This window comes from Antrostomus carolinensis, unplaced genomic scaffold (assembly GCF_000700745.2).
Source record: "Antrostomus carolinensis isolate BGI_N321 unplaced genomic scaffold, ASM70074v2 scaffold105, whole genome shotgun sequence".
In the NCBI taxonomy this organism is placed as follows: Eukaryota; Metazoa; Chordata; class Aves; order Caprimulgiformes; family Caprimulgidae; genus Antrostomus; species Antrostomus carolinensis.
In genome coordinates this window covers 48745-68334 of record NW_010315490.1, presented here as the reverse complement: position 1 = coordinate 68334, position 19590 = coordinate 48745, and the positions used below count along the sequence as shown (strand labels likewise).

Sequence of the window (19590 nt, the reverse complement as noted above, 5' to 3'; positions counted from 1 at the left end):
GATACCTGTCCCTGCTTCCCCTCCCATTTCCTTCTTGCCCCTTTAGTTTCACCAGCAGGTCTCTACTCAGCCATGCTGGTCTCTTGCCTTCCTTGCCTGATTTCTTACTCCTTGGGATCGAGAGCTCTTGCACTCTATGGAGAGTGTCCTTAAAGATCATAGAGTCATAGAATGGTTTGGGTTGCAAGGGACCTTTAAGGGCCCAGTTTCACGGTCCCACTTCTTTAGTTTGTCCCTCTGGATGTCATCCCGATCTGCGAGTTTAAAGCTCTGTCAATGAGCCCCACAAGCTCCTGACCAAAGATCCTCTACCCTCTTTGAGAAAGGTGAACCCTATCTGATGCCAGCACACCTGGTGCCATGCGGGCCATCCCATTATCGAAAAATCCAAAATTGTGGTGGTGACACTAGCCATGCAGCCATGTGTTAATAGACTGAGTGTGTCTGTTCCTTCCATTGTTGCTGCCCACAACTGGAAGAAGAGAGGAGAAAATAACCTGTGCTCCCAATTCCCTCACCAACCCCAAGGCCTTGAAGTCTTTCTGATCACCCTCAGATTATGCATTGTGGCTTCATCGCCACCCACATGGAAAAGCAGTGAGGGGTAGTAGTCTGAGGGCCATATCAAGCTAGCTTGGAGGTGTCCTTAACCTGGGTCCCAGGGAGGCAGCAGACTTCCCTAAGAGGAGGGTCTGCTGGGCGTATTGGACCCTCTGTTCCCCTCAGAAGGGAGTCGCCTACCACTATAACCCATCTTTTCTTTCTTGCGGAGGTGGTCGTGATATTGGGGCCTTTCTGGCCTTGGCAACACCTCTGGCGTAGGTGGACTCTCAGCCACATCCACATCATCTGTTGATTTACCTGATCTTTTGTGCTATATGTGACAGGTCAATTTTTTGGAACTGTTTAAAGGCAGCGTTAAAACAATGGTATTGTAATGGTCAGTCTCTCTGATCTGTTCAGTCATCTTATTGGTAGTAATTTGAGTGAACAAAGTTGGGAATTTGTATTCCTAATAGTCCTGGTTAGAAGACTATTGTTAAGTATGTTTTATAAACGTTAAGTAAATTAAAACTTTAAATTTTTGGAAATGAGAAGTGATTTCAGACTCCCTAAAATCACAAACCATGAGTTTATCTTGCACATTTTAGTCACTTTACATTCCCAGCACAATAACGGAATAAAAAAATTCAGCCATGCATCATAGTTTGGTTTTTGTTGTTTTGTTTTTGTTCTAGTTTCTTTGCAGCTTCCTTCATTTTTATTGTTCAGATCTACTTCACTGGAGATCCACAGTGACTTTGTGTATGGAAATATGTTAGGAGATCTTGTGTCTGATAGTCATGATATATAGAAGGTAGTGATAATTTTTGTTTTGTATTTAAAACAGTAGAAGACTCCACACTTATTGTGGGGGAACTGCTACAAACTGAAAGTTTTTTTGAGTTCCTTAAAATCCATGTGAGATGTTATCACTGTTTCCTTATACATATCTGCCAATACTTTCCTAATTCTTAGTAGTCATAGGAACCATCCTAAAAGTGGGGCAACTTGCTTTCCTCCCTGTGAGTTTGACTCTCTTCAGTTTTAACTTTCATTTTTAACCAGAACAGTGCCTCCTAATTTTGGAGTGCCATAGCGTATCCTCTTTAATCTGAGAATTAGGGAAAAAAGCCCATGAATTTTAAGTAACTTTTTTTAGTTGCTGTTGTATCACATAGCTTTGAAATTTGTAGCTTCCTGACTATGCAAAACCAGGCAAACTAGGAAAATAATAATGAAAATTTTAGTAGTTTTGATCATCATACTCCAAACAAACTGCATATTAAAATGAGATTTTTTTTTTTTTTTTAGTCAGTAAAGGTCTACTGTTCTTATGCACATTGGCAGGTTGTATACTGTGCTGTGTTTCATGTTTTAAATTGACTGAAATGTGATGTTTTGTGGAGAATTTACGCGAATGTGTGGTCATTTCCGTTAGGTGGTCAGGACCGAGAACTTCTCCAAAGGAAAAAAGAGAAATACAGGCAAGAACTGATAGAACAGATGGCTGAGCAACAGCGAAATAAGAAACGGTAATGGAAAGTTACTATATTTTTAAGAGGTAATGGCTAAAATTTAAAGGAATTCTGTGAATTCAATGTGATAAGAGTAATTTTCATAACTAAGGAATTCCAGCTAGGTAGATAATACTGTATCCAATTAAACTTGTTGGCATGAGGTCTTAATTTTTAGTACAGAAATTCACTGGCTTGCAATGGAACAAAGTTAAAACCAGACTTTTTTCATTTTAAAAAATGATTTTTAGTTTCTTAAGGGTAAAGAAGCTCTAACTGAAGTTTTTTTTTCTGGTAGAGAGGTATCTAATTACTTTGCAAAATTTAAAATGAATCTTGTTTTGCCCTCTGATTTAGGAAAGTAACCTTTCACTTTGAAAGCACTTGACTTTACTGTGTACAGTTCTGGGCTCCCCAGTTCAAGGCAGGCAAGGAACTACTGGAGAGAGTCCAGCGGAGGGCTACAAAGATGATGAGAGAACTGAAGCATCGTTCTTATCAGGAAAGGCTGGGAGAGCTGGGTCTGTTTAGCCTGGAGAAGAGAAGACTAAAAGGGGATCTTGTCAATGCTTATAAATATCTAAAGGGCAGGTGTCAAGAGAATGGGGCTAGACTTTTTTCAGTGATGCCCAGCAACAGGCACGAACTGGAACACAGGAAATTCCATCTGAAGATGAGGAAAAATTTCTCTACTTTGAGGGTGCCAGAGCACTGGGACAGGCTGCCCAGAGAGGTTGTGGAGTCTCCTTCTCTGGAGATACTCAAAACTCACCTGGACTCTTTCCTGTGCAACCTGCTCTATATGTACCTGCTTTAGCAGTGGGTTTGGACTAGGTGATCTCCAGAGGTCTCTTCCAGCCCCTACCATTCTGTGATTCTGTGACCATCTGGCTTATACAGAATAATAAAATACAAATTTCTTGCTTACCTAATAGTAGCTGCCTACTGAATGATAGTATGGATACGTAAAAACACACAGTGATATTAGTGAAGGGATCAGGAATTAAAAATAGGTTACTATTGATGGTTTCACTGTGATGAAAAATTGTACATGCTGAACAAGCCTGAGCCCTGAAATTACAATATAATACTTATTGCTTTAGTTTTGAATCATTCATTTCAATATGTTTATTACAAGCTTGCTGTAACGTGAATAAAGATCAATTTGTAAGAAATGTCCTGAAAAGCTGTAGTAAAAAGCAGTGTGGTGTTTTGTCCTTTTACAGTAGTTGAATTTTTATTAGGAGACATAGATGATAGCCAGATACTTCTTGAGAGTCTGTTTATTTACAAATAATACACAGTATCCTTCTTCCCTGACGCTAGAAGAAATCAAGTGGAATCATGTCCTCTTTTATCCTGTGTTTTCAGAGTTATTTTAACTACAGCATTGTGAGGTCTGTGCTTTGAAAGAATGAATGTAGTTGTCACTTTTCTGATTTGATCCTTTTTTTTTTTTCTTTTTTGAAACAAAAACAGTGAGAAGGAACTTGAGCTCTCAGTTGCTGCTACTGGAGCTCGAGACCCAGAGAAGATGGTAAGGAACTTGGATTTTCTTTCACATATGTAGACTTTTTTTAATTACATATACACTGGGGTTGCTCAGTCACAAAACTCTGTAGGGCTTTTATAGAATGATAAATGTTGTGTTTTTTCCTAGTAGGGCATTAGTACAGAATAAAATATAAGCCAAGGATGATAAGGCTGTAACTCATTACACATGCTTTCAGCTTAAGAGGAAAATATTTTCATGGAAGTTACTGAACATTTTATTTTGCTATGACCAAGTGGAGATTTTGTAAAAGCAGTGGGTGTCCTGGAAAAAATACTTAGTGTCCAGTGGCAGCCTGTAACCTTTCTTTGGGAACGTAAAGTATGCTGCAGAAAGTTTTTTTTCTCTTTTTCAATTAAAAAAAAATCCAGTTGTTTTGCAGCAGAGTTGATCTCATTGTAGCAATTTTTAATTTCAGATTTTTAATTCTTTTTTAAGCTATTCAGTGTATAGTTCAGCATTATTAGCATTTTTATAGGATTTTGTAAAAAGCAGTATGTTAATGCCGAGTTACTACTTTCTCCAGTTCCTTACTAAGGTGACTATTGTAGTAGGAATTTTTATTAGCATATATTGTCAGCACTAGTAACGTTAGTGGCAGACTGGTTGTCACAGAACTAGTATGATTTGTGTGTGTGTTTGCTAAGTGCCCAAAGCCACTGCTTCTTGGATGCAGTAGAGATCTGTTGTTGGAGATGTAGGATGGGTAACTTCCTCAAGCAATAATAAACTGCCAATTAATTTGACTCGTTACCAGTTTAAATTATCAATGGTGCTACTTTTTGGGGGAGGCTACAACACAGAAAGGAACTTGTGCCGTTTCTGGAGAGTTCAGCAGAGGTGAAAGGAGCTTTTATTTTATAGAAAATGAAAATTAATGAATAGCTGTAAGGTGCTATTAGTCAGCATGTGAGGCAGGAGACTAAGAATGCACATAGATAAGCAATGAAGCTGAATCAAAATTCTTACTCCTAAATGAGGAGGGAGAACACTGGCAAGTGATCTGGCTGCATGTTCCTGCCGTCTCTGCTTCAAGAATCTTGTTTGATCCCTTTTGCAAACTGAGTCAGCTTGGTTAGCTGGCAAAAACCGGAGTCTTTTTTGCTGCTTGAGCAGGTGTAGAGAGGTCAGTTGGCTAATCAGGGATTCAGGTGGTGAAAGGGAGAGGGATGGAGTGTGTAGCTGGGAGCCAGGCAGGAAAAGAGGGAAAACAGAGCAGAGGGTGCCAGCTCTTCTGGCCCAGCAGGCTGTAAGGCCAGGGTAGAGAGTTGTCTCATCAGAGCTGACTAGGCAGGAGCATGCTGTGCTGAAGCACTCTATATACCATATGCAACTCAGACTGAGAAGTGCCTGTTGGAGGAACAAAATTATATCCAGAGCAAGTCCAGGGCATAGATAATGTTTTAAACCCATTAACTGAGCTGAAAGCCCTCAATTAAGTAGAATTGCTACATTCATTAAGCATCAGTCACTGTTAGCTTTAAATTGCCTTGTGGGGGGAGACTCTAATTATGTGGTTTTCTTGATTAATTACAGATTGGTTAAATAGCAATGCCTGATTAAGAATCTATAGATGTAGACTGTTGTGCATACTGCTTGTTTAAAAGAAAACAATCCCCAGGATCAACTGAGTACCATAGTCACATCTGAAATTAGCTACAGAGCTGAAATCTGGGGCACTTTGGGAGCACTTCACATTAAACTTGGTAGTGAGAAAGGCTGTTTTGAAGGTTCTCCTGCTCAAGACACTGGATTTGAAAAGACAAGTTAAAAAAAAAGCCTGTAGACTGCTTTATAGTTTTCAATTGCTGTAGCTCATATCTATTATCTAATTTTGTATTTGTATCTAGAAATTTGAAGTGCTATAAACGAATGCTCATGTCTAGTAGATATTGACAATTTTAATGCTGTAGTTCGTGATTGGTGAGTACTAACTGCCTTGTATATACTGTCTTGCAGCTAAGTGAGGAGGAGGTAAACATTTAATATTTTGCTGAAATACTTCTATATTGTAGGGTATATGGTTTGCTGTTAGATATTTAATATTTAGTTGGTTGCTGGTATTACTTTGTTTGAATGCATGTTAACTGAAGTGCTACAATGTTAGGACCAGTAAATTCAGAAACAAAATCTGTTTTACTTATACTATGTATAAATTTTTTCTGGTCTTCTATTATATTGACTCATTTAAACAAACATTAAAATATTTATGCACAGCAGCTGGTGTAAGGGCTTTCTGGGTGTGATAGGATAGTTCTGAAACTAACTGACTTGCATGCCTTTACATTATTTGCATGTTACCTTTGACTTTCTTCTGAGACTGCTAGTTATCAATAAACATTTGATACTTTTATTTTAAAAAGAAAACCCACAAAATTTTGTAATTGTTCTGGCTGAAAAAAAATTAATAAAATCAAAGGAACTTAAAAACAAAATAATGATATTGCAAGGAAATGTTTATTGGAAAAAGTCTCAGTACGTGTTTGTTTTTAGTTTTTACTGCTTATGACCTATTTTAATCTTGGGGCAGGAGGGAGGGATTTCAGAAACTTTTCCTCTGCATAATATGAGAATACTGTCTGTAGGGAACTGGCACCTGTAGATAACCTCTACTGCCAACAACTGTGGGAATACTTATTTTTTCTGGACAATAATTAGAGCCATATACTTCCTGAAACCATCCATAAAGGTTGGTTTTTGTTAAATCTGTGGTAAACGTGCTAGATTTCCTTGCAATATTAGATTTCCAGTAATTCCTTGGGAGAAAAAAAAAATGCAGTTACTAGAAATTTGAACAGCTAGTTGGGACCCAGTGAAGCATTTAATGCAACCTAAATGGAGGTTCAGAATATTTCCTAGTAATAACAAGATAACTTGTTTTTGTTTTTTCTCTTTTTCTTTTTCTTTTTTTTTTCTCCCCTTTAGCCAAATAGATTGAAGCAATTTGGCTTGACAGTGAGAGCTTCTGAAGAGAAAGTACCTCCTGAAAGGCCTAGGGTGGCTTTCCAAACTCCGGTGCCCATCCCCTCAGCCTCTCCAGTGAATGAAGACTTTCACAGGGGGCTGGCGAGCACCCTTGGTGAAATAGCAGCTCCCAGGTACTTCACCATCATGTTCTTTTTGCATACTAAATAAGATTATTTTTAAGCATGTTATTACTCAAGTAGAGCTCAGTGGTGCTATCAATCCTTCTCCAAGGAACTAATGAAGGTAGAAATAATATTTCATCAATTAACAGAAAACTAAACTACTTTGCACTGAAATAAACTTTTAATGTCTGTTTTTTCACAGTTTATTTTGAAAAATCTGGGGAGGCTGTATTATCTGTGAAGACAGCTCTCTCTCAGTGGATATTTGTGTAGAATAAGGGGTGTGCTGTAGAAATAATGTCCGTGCCTGTAATACTGAACCATGTTGCAAGGATGCTTGGGCACATGCCCAGCAGTGTCCCCGTTGTTAGAGGGCTGGTATGGCATGAGTTTGGCCCCCATCAATGAAGCCATCTCCCAGGGCTAAGCTCAGGAATGCAGCGTAGGCAAGGACAGCTTCCACCAGATGCTGTGATTGAGACTAAAATGTTCAGGGAGAGAGAAGGAGCTTCAGGCATGTGGCTGAAGCTGTGCTATGCCACTTGCCCTTTGACCAGAGACTAATCCTTGACTTGTTTTATTTACTGTTACTGATGTAACTGGTAAGTATCATTAACTGAACCAGTTAAAGCAGGCATGCTTATTTTATGTTCTTTAGATCTCTGGAATAGTGTGGGATCATGTACTGCTCCCTAAGGGAAAATTAATTCCCTGCTGAGTCTTACTGTATCTTGTTCCTGCACTGTGCTAATTAATGAGAGGTCTTGGGCTGAGCTAAATCCAGAATTTTCTCATAGTGAATTCTCTCTCTCTTTTTTCCTTTCTTTCTTCTTTTGATGATACCTTTTCAGTTGTACAGCAAACAAAAAATTGTGTTCCTTTTTTCTTTTAAGGCTTGCACCGATGCCGCCACCGCCTCCACCACCAGTTTTGACAGACAACTACAGAACGCCTTATGATGATGCATATTACTTTTACGGGGTTAGGAATCCTTTGGATCCCAATCTTGCATATTGTGAGTTGATCATTTTAGGTGGATTGGTTGTTAAAGTGATTCAGATGACTGGTTTTGATCTAGTTAAATGGTGAATAATGTAGAACTAGTAACAGCAACATAAACCCATTTCTTAGGTGCTTATTGATTGGAAAGATGGCTTTTTTCAATACTGGTTTTGAATGAAGTAGTTTTCTCCAACTGCAAAAGGGGCTATGGCTTCCAGAAATCTTGTTCATCGCTTGATCAAGCTTTACTCTCAGCTGTTTAGCCATTACTTCTCCCAGACTGTTTTCTTTATAGCTTTGATAATAAAAAAAAGATTTCTAAAATTGCTTAAATCATATTATAATTTATTATGTTTAGGTGTTATGATTTCAGATATAATTTTAAGTATTTTTAAAAGAACTATGAAGTAATCAAACTTTTTATTTTAAGGACTCCTTTTTTTTCCTACCCTTTGCTTCATGATAATTTAATTAATGAAATAACTGTGATGTGTGTGGAGACTGAATTGTGTGGTGTTTCTTTTTTTCCTTTTTTCCTTTTTTAGAGGAAAAAGCAGAAATACTTTTAAAAAGCTGTTGTGCTAGTTAATAGAAAAGTTAAAATAAAGAGGAAAAGAACCTTATAATAATAACAACTCTTTTACTGGTTGATTTGAATGAAATTTGTATCCACTGGGGAATTTCAGGAATGCTAGAGATTTAAGAGGAAAAAGGTTTTAGATTTTTTTTTTTTTTTAGATTTTTTTTTTATTGCAAATTTCTCCCTTGAGAGAAATGTAATAGCTCTCCCTTGTCTTGAAATGTAATAGCTTATGGTTTGAGAAGGATTTTGTTTGGTTCCTTGGTTGGTTTTGGCTTGGTTGGTTGGTTGGGGTTTTTTTTAAGTTCCAGGTACCTTTTTTACCTTTTCTTTGTAATCTTATTCTCAGACCACAGTTTTAAACTCACAGAAGTTTTTTTTTGGGGGGGGCGGAGTGTTTTGTTTGGTGTGGTTTCTTTTTTTTGTGTTGTATTTTGGTGTTCTGTTATTTGTTTGTTTTTTTATTATCAATATAACCTCTACAGTAAAATGGCTTACAGTTTAGAGTATTAAAGAAACTGATAATTAAAATTCACATATGAGAGTTAAGTTTCTTAAAGCTTGTTGTCACAAACTGGAATATTGCTAGTGCTTAAAATTTGACAGTGTGAAATTGTTTTAGAGATGCATCTCTTACTGTCTTGAACACAAGCAGTAGTATGCACAGTAAATTTCAAGCCCTGCTGTGGCAGAGTGCTTGCAATAACTGTTTCAGTAAGAGTACAGACACCAAATGTACTGCATTTCTGCAGGAGGCAGTGAGGCTCATCTCACAATAGAGGACACATTTGGAAAGCATGAAGAGAAATGTTACATTAAATGAGTTATTTCTGTATGTTAGTTCATTGTAGAATATGTTAATGAAGACATTTGTAAATTTTAAAAGGATTTAGTTGAATTTAAGAAATAGATTTGTACCTTTGCATTGTGTTTCTTGCTTTAGAGAGCATTAAGAATTAGTCAAATTTGTTATAGAAGTTGAAAGTCTTGTTTGTAATTCTGCAGTCACAGAGTTGGAGCAGTGAGCTCTGTTCTTTCAAGTAACAGCAGATGTTTATATCTGAGCATTCAAAATTTAAAATAGTTTTTGATTTTGGTTTTTTTTTTTACTGTGTAGATGGTACAGGTATGATGGGAATGCAACCCACTCCGAATCTGGATCCTCCTTTAGGCCAAGCCCCAGCAGAGCACTCTGTGTAAGTACTGTCCGTATTCATAGTCTTTGTTTGGATTTATCTATATTAATACACTTTTCAGGTTGGGAGTATTTTGCTGACAACAGATACACCTTTGAAATAAAATGTGTTAAAAGACAACTCTTTAAACTTCTACTTAAGAATTTCTATCTAAACAATAATTCAGTGAGCTCCTATTTTTATATGGATTTCTGAAAATATTTGATATTATAAACTGCGAAGCTGTGGAAAACAACAGCTCCTAAATATTTCAGGCAAGGTTGTTTTTTTTTAAAAAAAATTTTTAATTCCCACCCCCCTGGACCCCGTGACGTTTTCCTTTTATATGTGTGGTTTTCTAATTCAGAAGTAACATGGGACAGAGGAATACAGGAGACAGACAAAGAAGCATAGGAGTATTTTCTGAAGAAAAACCAAAGCCTTCCAAAGAGGCAACTTTATCTTATCAACAAGAATTACAACAGCAGGTACTGAGAGATAAATCTTCTGACATTTTCTTCTTTTACTTTTTAACATATAATGGTTGTAACTGTAGTACTTTTTCAAACATATTTATTCAGTTTACAAGTAAAAAAGCTTTGTTAACATTCCCTCCCTTCCTCACTTCCTCCCATTCCTCCAACCCTGCTTTAGCTCATTTTGGCTCTTCAGGTGCACAGTAAGCTCTTCAGTTTTTTTGTTGGAGGCAGAGAGAATGTCAAGACTGACAGCAGATTAGTTCCAGGCATGGGGTTTTATATAATTATTTTCATAAACCTAAGAACCTGCATCTTAAAAGCAATGAGTTGTATTGCTCTGATATTCCTATTGAAAGATTGTTTTTGAGCATTATTGCTATAATTATTAGGAACACTACAATTTCAATATGTTCTTCATGATCATTTGGATACCAATTCAAAAGCTTCTCTAATGTTTGCTTCCAGTGTGTTTGTAGGTGGTGTCTTATCTCTTTTCAGCTTCCTTTTTGATAGATTAGATGATTTTTGAGTCTCCTGTCTTCCACTAGACATCCTAGTCGCCTTCTCATTTTAGTGGCCTTTGGCTGCTGCACCTTGTGGAAGTTCATATTTGTAAAGTGTTTTAAAAGCTTTGAATAGAAGATGGACTTTTTTAACAGATATTCTCTTTATAAATGCTACATTAAGTTAATAGGAGACTTAGTTATATAAATTTAACCTGATTTTGGAGAAAAGGAAGAGCAAACTGTGTGAACAGTCCTGCGTTATTTGCATACCCCATCATGTATTACTGCAGAAAGCTACTTCATGAGTGATTATAGAATTGTGTGGCTTTCTATTAAGGCATTTATTGTTAGGAGTCTTTCTTTATCTCATGTCATCTATAGTCTAAGATTTGGTTAAACAAAACATACCAGGTTGAGAGAAGCAAGTGCTGTAGTATTGTAGAATTTTTCCTGTTTAATTTTCAGGCAGTATAAACTTCTATATCAAAGATCCACAGACATGGGACTTTTGATCTACTGCAAGTGTCAAGATGTGAACATTTCTGGAACTTGGAAGTCTTATAATTGTGTATCTGTATGTTTCTCTGTGATTATGCACATCTGTATTCAATGTACTGCCTGCATTATAAATGTTTGTGATTTGCTTCATATAGATGGAGGGAGTGGGTAATGATAGCTTTCAGCTTGCTCCATTAACTTTTTATTAAAATTACTCTTTATGTGATATTTTTATGCAACTGCCTTTTGTTTGTTTTTTAGATACGAGAAAGAGAGGAACGACGGAGACAAGAGAAAGAAGAGAAGGAACGCTATGAAGCCAAGTTAGAAGCAGAAATGAGGAATTACAACCCCTGGGGAAAAGGTGGTGGCGGTGCTCCTCTCAGGGATGCAAAAGGAAATCTGATAAGTATGTTTGCCAAAATTATGGGTTGTCTTTTCAAGATTGATGTTTTCTTGCTCTTGTAAGGGTTCTATTCAGGTATGTTATTCCTTGTTTTGTAACACTGGTAGCCCTTTATTGACAAATAGATGTACTTGTTTCAAGCAGATGAACTCTAGGAATATGTAAGTGAGAAATTATTTTGATTTCTGTAGAATCATTTGAAGAGTACAATTTGAACAAAATGGGAAACACAGGATATGTCGACTATAAGTGAAGACACAATGCAATAGTAAAGGGAGAAGGAGGAAAACAAGCTGTTAGAATCATCTGCAATATAAATGTGCTTAAGTCTGTTGTGAAGACTTTTATTTAAACATTTTCCAGAAACAGATTTTTTAAATTGTTTTTCTTTTTTAAAATAACTTCTAGAAAGCTTTACTTATGACATGGAAAATGGAAACATGTTTGAGTAAATATATAAAGCTAAGTGGAATATTTAAAATTCCCCAAGTAACATTGCTGGTTAATGGCTATATAAATAGTAGATAGCAGTAATTTTAAGGTTGTTTTTTTTTCCAAGTGCTGTTTTATACAAGATGCGAGTAGTGAGCTGAGAGATAACTATAATCCCAGGAAGTTGTTCATCCACCCTACAGTAAAGCAGAGATAGATGCAAGATTAAAACTCAAATTCCTGATCCTGGTTCCTGGTGAACCCTACAGGAATATTTTATCTAAAATAAAACTAGTACTCAGTAGACAGAATTAGATTTGTGTATTTCTAAATCTTGGCCTGTGCTAGCTCTTTTCATTCTTGCCTTTAGCATCTCAGTGACTGAGCCTTACAATTTTATAACTATGTGAAACAAATTGATTTTCTTGTTATTGGAATATGATGTTGAATTCTGATTAGATTTTTAAAATATGTGTCCTGATAATAAAATATGAGGATTTTCAAAGCATGGAACACTTACTAGATAACAGTTTATACATAAATAATTAGTTTCAGTTTTATGACACCTGAGTGACATGTGGCTAAATTGATAATGTAGTTTGAGGGTAGGAGATAAAATTTAAATGCATTTTAAAGGTTGTGTGTCCAAATGATAAGTTTAGAAGCTTATATTGAGAATTTGAGCTTGTGTTTATCCCCAGAGCAGCTAGAGGTGTTCACACTGCCTAACTTTAGGCACTGCATTTTAAGCGTCTGGCTTCTTTCTCTAGGCTTTACAATGGTGTGAATAGAGTGAGTCAGAGGAATATGTAGGAGACTAATTAGCCTGAATTAGCCTGAGCTCTGCCTATACCTGCTGAGCAGCTTATCTCTGCCTGTAAATGAGGAACCAAGAGAAAGAAGTTTCTTAGCCTGTTTTCCTGAACTGCCCATATAAAGTTATTTTTCTCATCATAGTTTAGCAGCATGATGGATAAGCTATGAGTCAAATGTCATGAAACATAACATGCTGTTTTTGCCATGTGTCTTTTATGCAGTGTGACTTGTCTTTTTATCCTCTTGTAAATGTCTGTAAATAGCTTTTAAGACTCTGATGTATGCAAAGGCTTTTTTACAGAGAGGGATGTAATTTAAAGTTCTTGGAATCTGTGTGCTTAAATGACTACAATAATTCGTAATTATCCGAAGCACTATTTAAAAAGGTAATCTGAAAACTGTCTAGTACTTTTTTGTTTTGAAATTAGCCTTCTAGGTACGGTATAGTGAACACTTCAGAATAAGGTGTAGTTAACATCTTTGGTCATGATTTTTATGGTAACTGAGAGGCACCATGTAAATTTTGGTGAAAATGTTGGATGACATCGTTTTGCTTACGTACAGAAATTCGCCCTGGGATTGTTACTAAAGACCTGTACTTTAATAGTTCAATTGTGCTTATCACCATTAATAGTAATAAAATAGGGATTCAGTACTTAAAATGCCAATCAATACTAAACTCAAAAGTATTTTACAGCTTTGAGGAAATAGAAGGGGTGGTTTCTAAATGCATGCTTGTCAACACAGACTTGTCAGTCGTTTTTGTCTTTGAGCTCTTTATCTTTCCATTTCATAGCATTTTTGGACAGGGAAGAGGGGACGTTTGCTGTGAAGAATCATTCCTGCCAAAAGAAAACCAACAAAATAAATCTTCTAATCAGTGAATTGCTAGTGACTAGTGTTTCACCTATAGCTTCTATATTCTTGTCTTTGCTTAAAATTTTTGTTCCCTTAGTTGATATGCCCAGGGAAAGTGGAGTTTGCTCCAAAATCCCTATGTTTTTGAGAATCTATGGTGAATGTGCCTTTTATGAGAATAAAATATTATAAACAGTTATTTCCCCTTTCCTTTAGCGGACTTGAATATGATGCACAAGCGAAACGAAGATGCATATCATAATCCAGAGGCAAGACTATATGAAGATAAAAGGGCTATTGTATCTGTTGACCTAAGTTTGGCCTCCCCAAGACCTGAGAACACAGAAGCATCTACAAATAAAATAGCAGGTTTTTAAGAATACTGTAATACAGCTCTAATTATTTATAGGTCTTAGTGATCTCTAGTTTCTTTGCTCCTTTCTAGTAGTCCCACGATAGTGTTAGTGCTATTTACATGCGAAGTCAATATCATGCTTCTTTCCCAAACTTCTTCATTGCTGTCACTGTGTGCACTGAAAATGTATTTTCTTATCTATCTTATCAGTAATAGTAACTAATAACTGTTTTAGCACTGAGCAGTCAGGATCAGTATATTAGTTTTCCAGGTTCTATGTTATCTAATCAAATCTTCATACGTATTTTTTAACTTTTAAATGACACAGTAAAATACATCTGTGTAGTAGGGGAGAAGATGGAATAAAATGAGGAGGAGGATCTGCAGATATACGATGTTACAGGTTAAGATGAAATTGATACAGTAACTGGGTTAGCAAGTTCTAAAAAGTTATAGGCAAATTGGGTTCATATGTGGCCCTGTTCACTGCCTCCACGTTATAGGGATTTAATTTTATTTTCCTATTTAAAAACTGTTGCATCTTTCTCTTCTTATGTTTTGTGAGACATCGAAATGAGAGCTGTTGTACTCCAGACCTGTCCCTGCTGTGGGATGGGCAAAGGCCAGGATCAATGGTGGTATTCTGAAGTCAGCTTAGATGCTGCTTTTCTTTCTCCTGTCTGAACTGTTGCACTTTTGTGTAATGAATTATGTGGTATTTGGGGCATGGATCTACTTCCCAAGATTGCAATTCAGTGTCCTGACCACTGGCTGTAGAATCAGTTTTTTTGTTTCTTCTGTCCCCTCGTCTTGCTCTTTCTCCCTAATACAATGTAAATTTAAGCATTTAATGAGAAGTGAAACAGGCAAGGCCAATAAAGTAATCATAGAATCATAGAATGGTTTGGGTTGGAAAGGACCTTAAAGATCATCTAGTTCCAACCCCCCTGCCATCAGCAGGGACACCTTCCACTAGACCAGGTTGCTCAAAACCTCATCCAGCCTGGCTTTGAAAACTGACAGGGAGGGGGCATCCACAACTTCCTTGGGCAACCTGTTCCAGTGTCTGACCACCCTCACAGTGAAAAACTTCTTCCTAATATCTAATCTAAACCTACCCTCTTTCAGTTTAAAGCCATTTCCCCTTGTTCTGTCACTACCTGCCCTTGTAAATAGTCCCTCCCCAGCTTTCTTGTAGGCCCCCTTCAGGTACTGGAAGGCCGCTATAAGATCTCCCAGGAGCCTTCTCTTTTCCAGGCTGAACAGCCCCAACTCTCTCAGCCTGTCCTCATAGGAGAGGTGCTCCAGCCCTCGGATCATCCTGGTGGCGTCCTCTGGACTTGTTCTAACAGGTCCGTGTCTCTCTTGTGTTGGGGGCTCCAGAACTGGACACTACTCCAGGTGGGGTCTTATGAGAGCGAAGTAGAGAGGGAGAATCTTGACCTGCTGGACACGCTTCTCTTGATGCAGCCCAGGATACGGTTGGCCTTCTGGGCTGCAAGTGCACATTGTCTGCTCGTGTTCAGCTTCTCATCCACCGCCACCCCCAAGTCCTTCTCTTCAGAGCTGGTCTCATTCCATTCATCACCCAGTCTGTATTTATGTTATAGCAAAGAGCCCCCTGGTTAGATCACTTGCTTTGGGAGTGGAAGGTGATGCACATCAGTAATGTAAATTTATTGTCTCGCACTTTCCGTTTGATTAGTCAGGCAGCAAAGTGGCTGTGGGTAGGTTTTGGTGGTTTTATTAGTTTGATTTTGTTTTGTTTGTTTGTTTCTGTGGGGTTTTTTGTACACAACCCCATTAAAAGAGGAACTTGAAGGATAATAGCTAGTACATAGTAAGTTCATTCCTTGATGCCTTCCATAGTAACTTGTCTTGTGCCCATGCCTTTTAAATCATTTATAAACTTAATTCTGCTTTTTTGTATGGGATATATCCAGGTCAAGTAAATCCATCCTGAAAGAGCCACGTGTAATTTGGAAGGATTCAAACAGTGATTTCATTTAAGGAAAAACAGTACTAACCTCAGAGTTACTACTGCTTGGTTATGCAAGCACGTGCCCCTAGAGCTAGGCTGTAGCAGTAAGCAAGCGCATTCCTATAGGAATAAGCGTATGTGTTACTTCTACTTTCATCTGACTGAGGTGGTATGTCACCAGGTAGGGAAATGTAAGGGGGGAACATGAGAACAGCTACAGCTGTGTCCATCTCAGCTCAGTGGAGCTGTGGCTCTTGCACATCCTTGAGGCACTGTCCTTTGGAGCAGACATGATATGAATGAAGAATATCCTGTGTCAGCTGCAAAATTAACACAATTTACTTTACTTTTCCTTTACTTCCTTTCTCCTCTTCTTCCTGTAAGGATCCTGTTCTGCAAAACCTCTTCTGTGTGGTGTCTGAGTTAATCCAACTGTCTAGAGCTTTTGGGAGTGTATGATTATGACACATTCATAACTCAGGCCTAAAGGAGTCCTGGCACTTCCAATTTCATAGTATGGAACGCACCTTATACTGGCAGAATTTCATTTTCTGACTGCTTAGAATTTTATTTGCCCATTTTGGGCTTTGTGTTTTGTAGCATCTGTTGTTATTTTACCTAAGTATTTGTTCTGTTAGGGTGTCCTGCTTTTAAAGAGTGCATAAACCTAAGGAACAGAACTACATGTGATAAGTCAGGGTAATTACAAGCAGTAAAATTATGAGATACAAAATTATGAGATGTAAAATCTTTGCTATTGTATTCATTTACGGGTAACATTTTTTGATGCTAAACTGCATCAGATTGGACAGTAGAATATAGGATTATTGTAGGTGTTATTTTGTAAAAAGGCAAGTCGCGTGGACATTTTTAATTGAGCAGTTAAAACCTGACAGTGTTCTAGGCAGACAATATGAGAACTTTTAATCCCAGCTATTGTTTTCAGCTATAGCCTTGAATTATGGATGTTATAAATTACCTTTTGAAGTGTCTTAGATTCCTGCTTCTTCACTCTATCTTGCTGTTTTAAATTTGCTTTGATTTTTATCTGTAACTTTTCCCCCTCCTTAGGTTTTACATTTGCACAGACCTCTCCTTTTGCTCGAGGTAACGTGTTCGGTCAACCACCATCTCCACAGCAACTTAAGCGACAGGAGTCGTACAAGAACTTTCTTCGTCTGCAGGTGAATGTGCACAGCAGTTATTGTCTTGTTAAATAAATTTTAAAAAGAGGGATTAGAGTCAAAGTAAATCATGATACTGATGACCAAAGACCTTATCCACTCATAGCCAATTCTGTACACAATTCTGTACTAAGAGCTATGTGCTATTGAGTCTCTCAGATTTTGCATTACATAAGAAATGCCTATAAAAGTGGTGCTACTAATAGTTGGCTTCATTAATCTAGATTTTCTCTCTTTTTTTTCTTAAGTACAGTTCTCTAAAAACAGTGTTGAATTCTCAAACTGTGCATGCAGTACAAGTTTGCATATGTAAACATGTAAAGAAACAAAGATGTTTGCCCTTGGAAGTCTGTATGATACAAATGCATGTTCATCAGAATGAAATGGTGATCAGTGAGACAATAACAGTGTAGTTATTTATTGATGGGTGTATAAAACATAATTGTTCTTCTACCAGCTTCTGTCTTCTGTCCATAATACTTCACGTATCTTATGCCACAAGAATTAAATATCAAGGAATTAAATATAAATATCAAGGAAATCCTAGATAATTTAGAAGAGTATGAATGTCATACAGTAGTTTGATATGGATCTCTTAAAAAGAAAAGCTCAAGGCTTTTTTCCATGTCTAGTACTGCCAAAAAGAATGAAGAATGGACAGACCTTTGGCTTCAGTAAATCAACATTGTATCTAAAAAATATTATAATTGTGGAAAGGAAAAAGATAATTACTGTGTCTTTTCTGTTTTGGTTTCCCATCTTCCATTGTTTAATCAGGGAAGATAAGTGTTATTCCAGCACATCCAGACTAGAAAATGTGTTAGGAAATATTCAGGCTCTATTTATAGCATTTATAATTAGTGTTCTTACTGGCAGGTGGTTCAGTAAATAGTGGCCAAAGAGGAAGAGGAAAATATCATACAATCCATGCAATTGCATGAGTAGGTACTTCAAAAGTCCATAGAAGGTGGTAAATGTTGTTCATCAGATTATTGCTGGGTATTGACAGTTGGATACTCCTTTGCTTTATTTTCTAGATTGAAGAAAAGAGACGTAGGGAAGAAGCAGAGCGAGAAAAACTTAGAATGGAAGAAGAAAAAGAAGAAAAACGAATAGCTGAACAGAGGATGAGAATTCAAAAAGCATATGAAGATGAACAAGAAGAGAGAAGAAAGAAAGAGGAGAGGGTATAGTATTTTGATATCTTTACTTTTTTCCATCCTAAACTACCCCGTTGTGATATTTGTCCTCTAGATTAAGAAGGTAAACTGACAAGTGAATTGGTCGTTGTTTTTAAAAGGGTCTACAGTAGCCATAAGAGAGAGAGAAAATTGTATTAACTGGCACATTCTTCTCACTTTTTATGGTATGCTACTGCTTGCAGTATTGTTAATTCTTTTAAGAAAAATTGTGTATTATTTTATAATTGACAGTGGTGCTTTCCTTTTTAAAATATTTTTTTTGTGAGGACAATAAAAAGCTTTGTCAAATTGGGGAATTTAAAACCAGAACAAAGCTTTTTTTTTTTTTTTTTTAGCCTCTTAAATCTAACTCTCATGGAATTATTTGTATTTTGAATGTAGATAGCTATACAGGAAGATTTTGTAAAGCCTTTTTTTTTAATTGGCCAGGATGTATCTTTGAGATAAGAATACTACTTGTTTTGAAAGAATGCCAAGCAAATCTAATGAATACTTTTCATGGAGGTAAACTTGTGATTTAATTCAAACCCAAAAGCTTTATTTATTAGGTTTGGAAAACTGAATGAATTTGCATAATTCAGAATGTCATCAATAATTGTGGGAAAAGGACACAAGGCCATCAGAGATGGAAAAATCTTTCAGTGCCCTGCGGGATTGTGGAAGATCAGTTCAGGATGTAGATATTCAAGATTTTCAAGATAGAACACTTAGCTTATATTCCAGGTTCTCTTTTCTAGTATGAGCAAGTTAGTTGCAAATTGCCTTCTGGATAATAGAACTGGTCTGGGATAACGTAGAAGCTGACTGGTGTTGTCGCTTTTCACAGACAGAAGACTAAAATTGAGACTGAATGAAAATTTTCTCTGTGGGCATGTTTGCAGTATGTTTTGTTTGAATCTGAATTTTTGGAAATTACTCTTACAGTTTAGCCTTAACTGGGGATACAGGCTGGTGTTTATGGAAGTTATTAGAAATTCTGTTAAATAATGTTAGCAGAGCCATGACTGCAGATGTTTAATAGTTGCATGGCATAGTTTTAAATTTGAATGTTTGAAGTCAGCCTAATGAAATATGCTTTTCATTTCATACTCATCACTTTAATGTGTAATTTTAACTTCTCAAGGAAAAACAGAGTGAAACTAATAATATTGAGTCTTTTTAATGTACTAATAATGTTTATGTTACAGCGAAGACTGAAAAATAAAGAAATAATTCGATTAGATGAAGAGAGGAAAAAAGAGGCAGAAAAAAGAAGGAAAGAAAAAGAAGAAAAGCGAGAAGAACTTAGACAATATTTTGAGAAAGAAAAGACGGAAGACGAAAAGAGGATGGTATGCTTCAGTGACTTTCTAAGATACAAATACTTCTTCCTAACTTTTAAAAATAACTGAATTTTAAAATTGCATGATTTCCTAGAC

General features: G+C 36.8%; 1 protein-coding gene across 1 annotated transcript in view; it reads left to right on the top strand.

The window, feature by feature from the left end:
* Positions 1–19590, top strand: part of CSPP1 (centrosome and spindle pole associated protein 1) — a gene marked incomplete at its 5' end in the record, with an annotated part of 44640 nt that overhangs the window by 7880 nt on the left and 17170 nt on the right. The window contains 11 exons of the mRNA XM_029084948.1: positions 1982–2075; positions 3537–3594; positions 6535–6707; positions 7592–7713; positions 9398–9476; positions 9823–9943; positions 11200–11347; positions 13667–13819; positions 16858–16970; positions 18008–18157; positions 19360–19503. Of these exons, the coding sequence (XP_028940781.1) occupies positions 1982–2075; positions 3537–3594; positions 6535–6707; positions 7592–7713; positions 9398–9476; positions 9823–9943; positions 11200–11347; positions 13667–13819; positions 16858–16970; positions 18008–18157; positions 19360–19503 (1355 nt within the window). The remainder of the gene's footprint in view (positions 1–1981; positions 2076–3536; positions 3595–6534; positions 6708–7591; positions 7714–9397; positions 9477–9822; positions 9944–11199; positions 11348–13666; positions 13820–16857; positions 16971–18007; positions 18158–19359; positions 19504–19590) is intronic.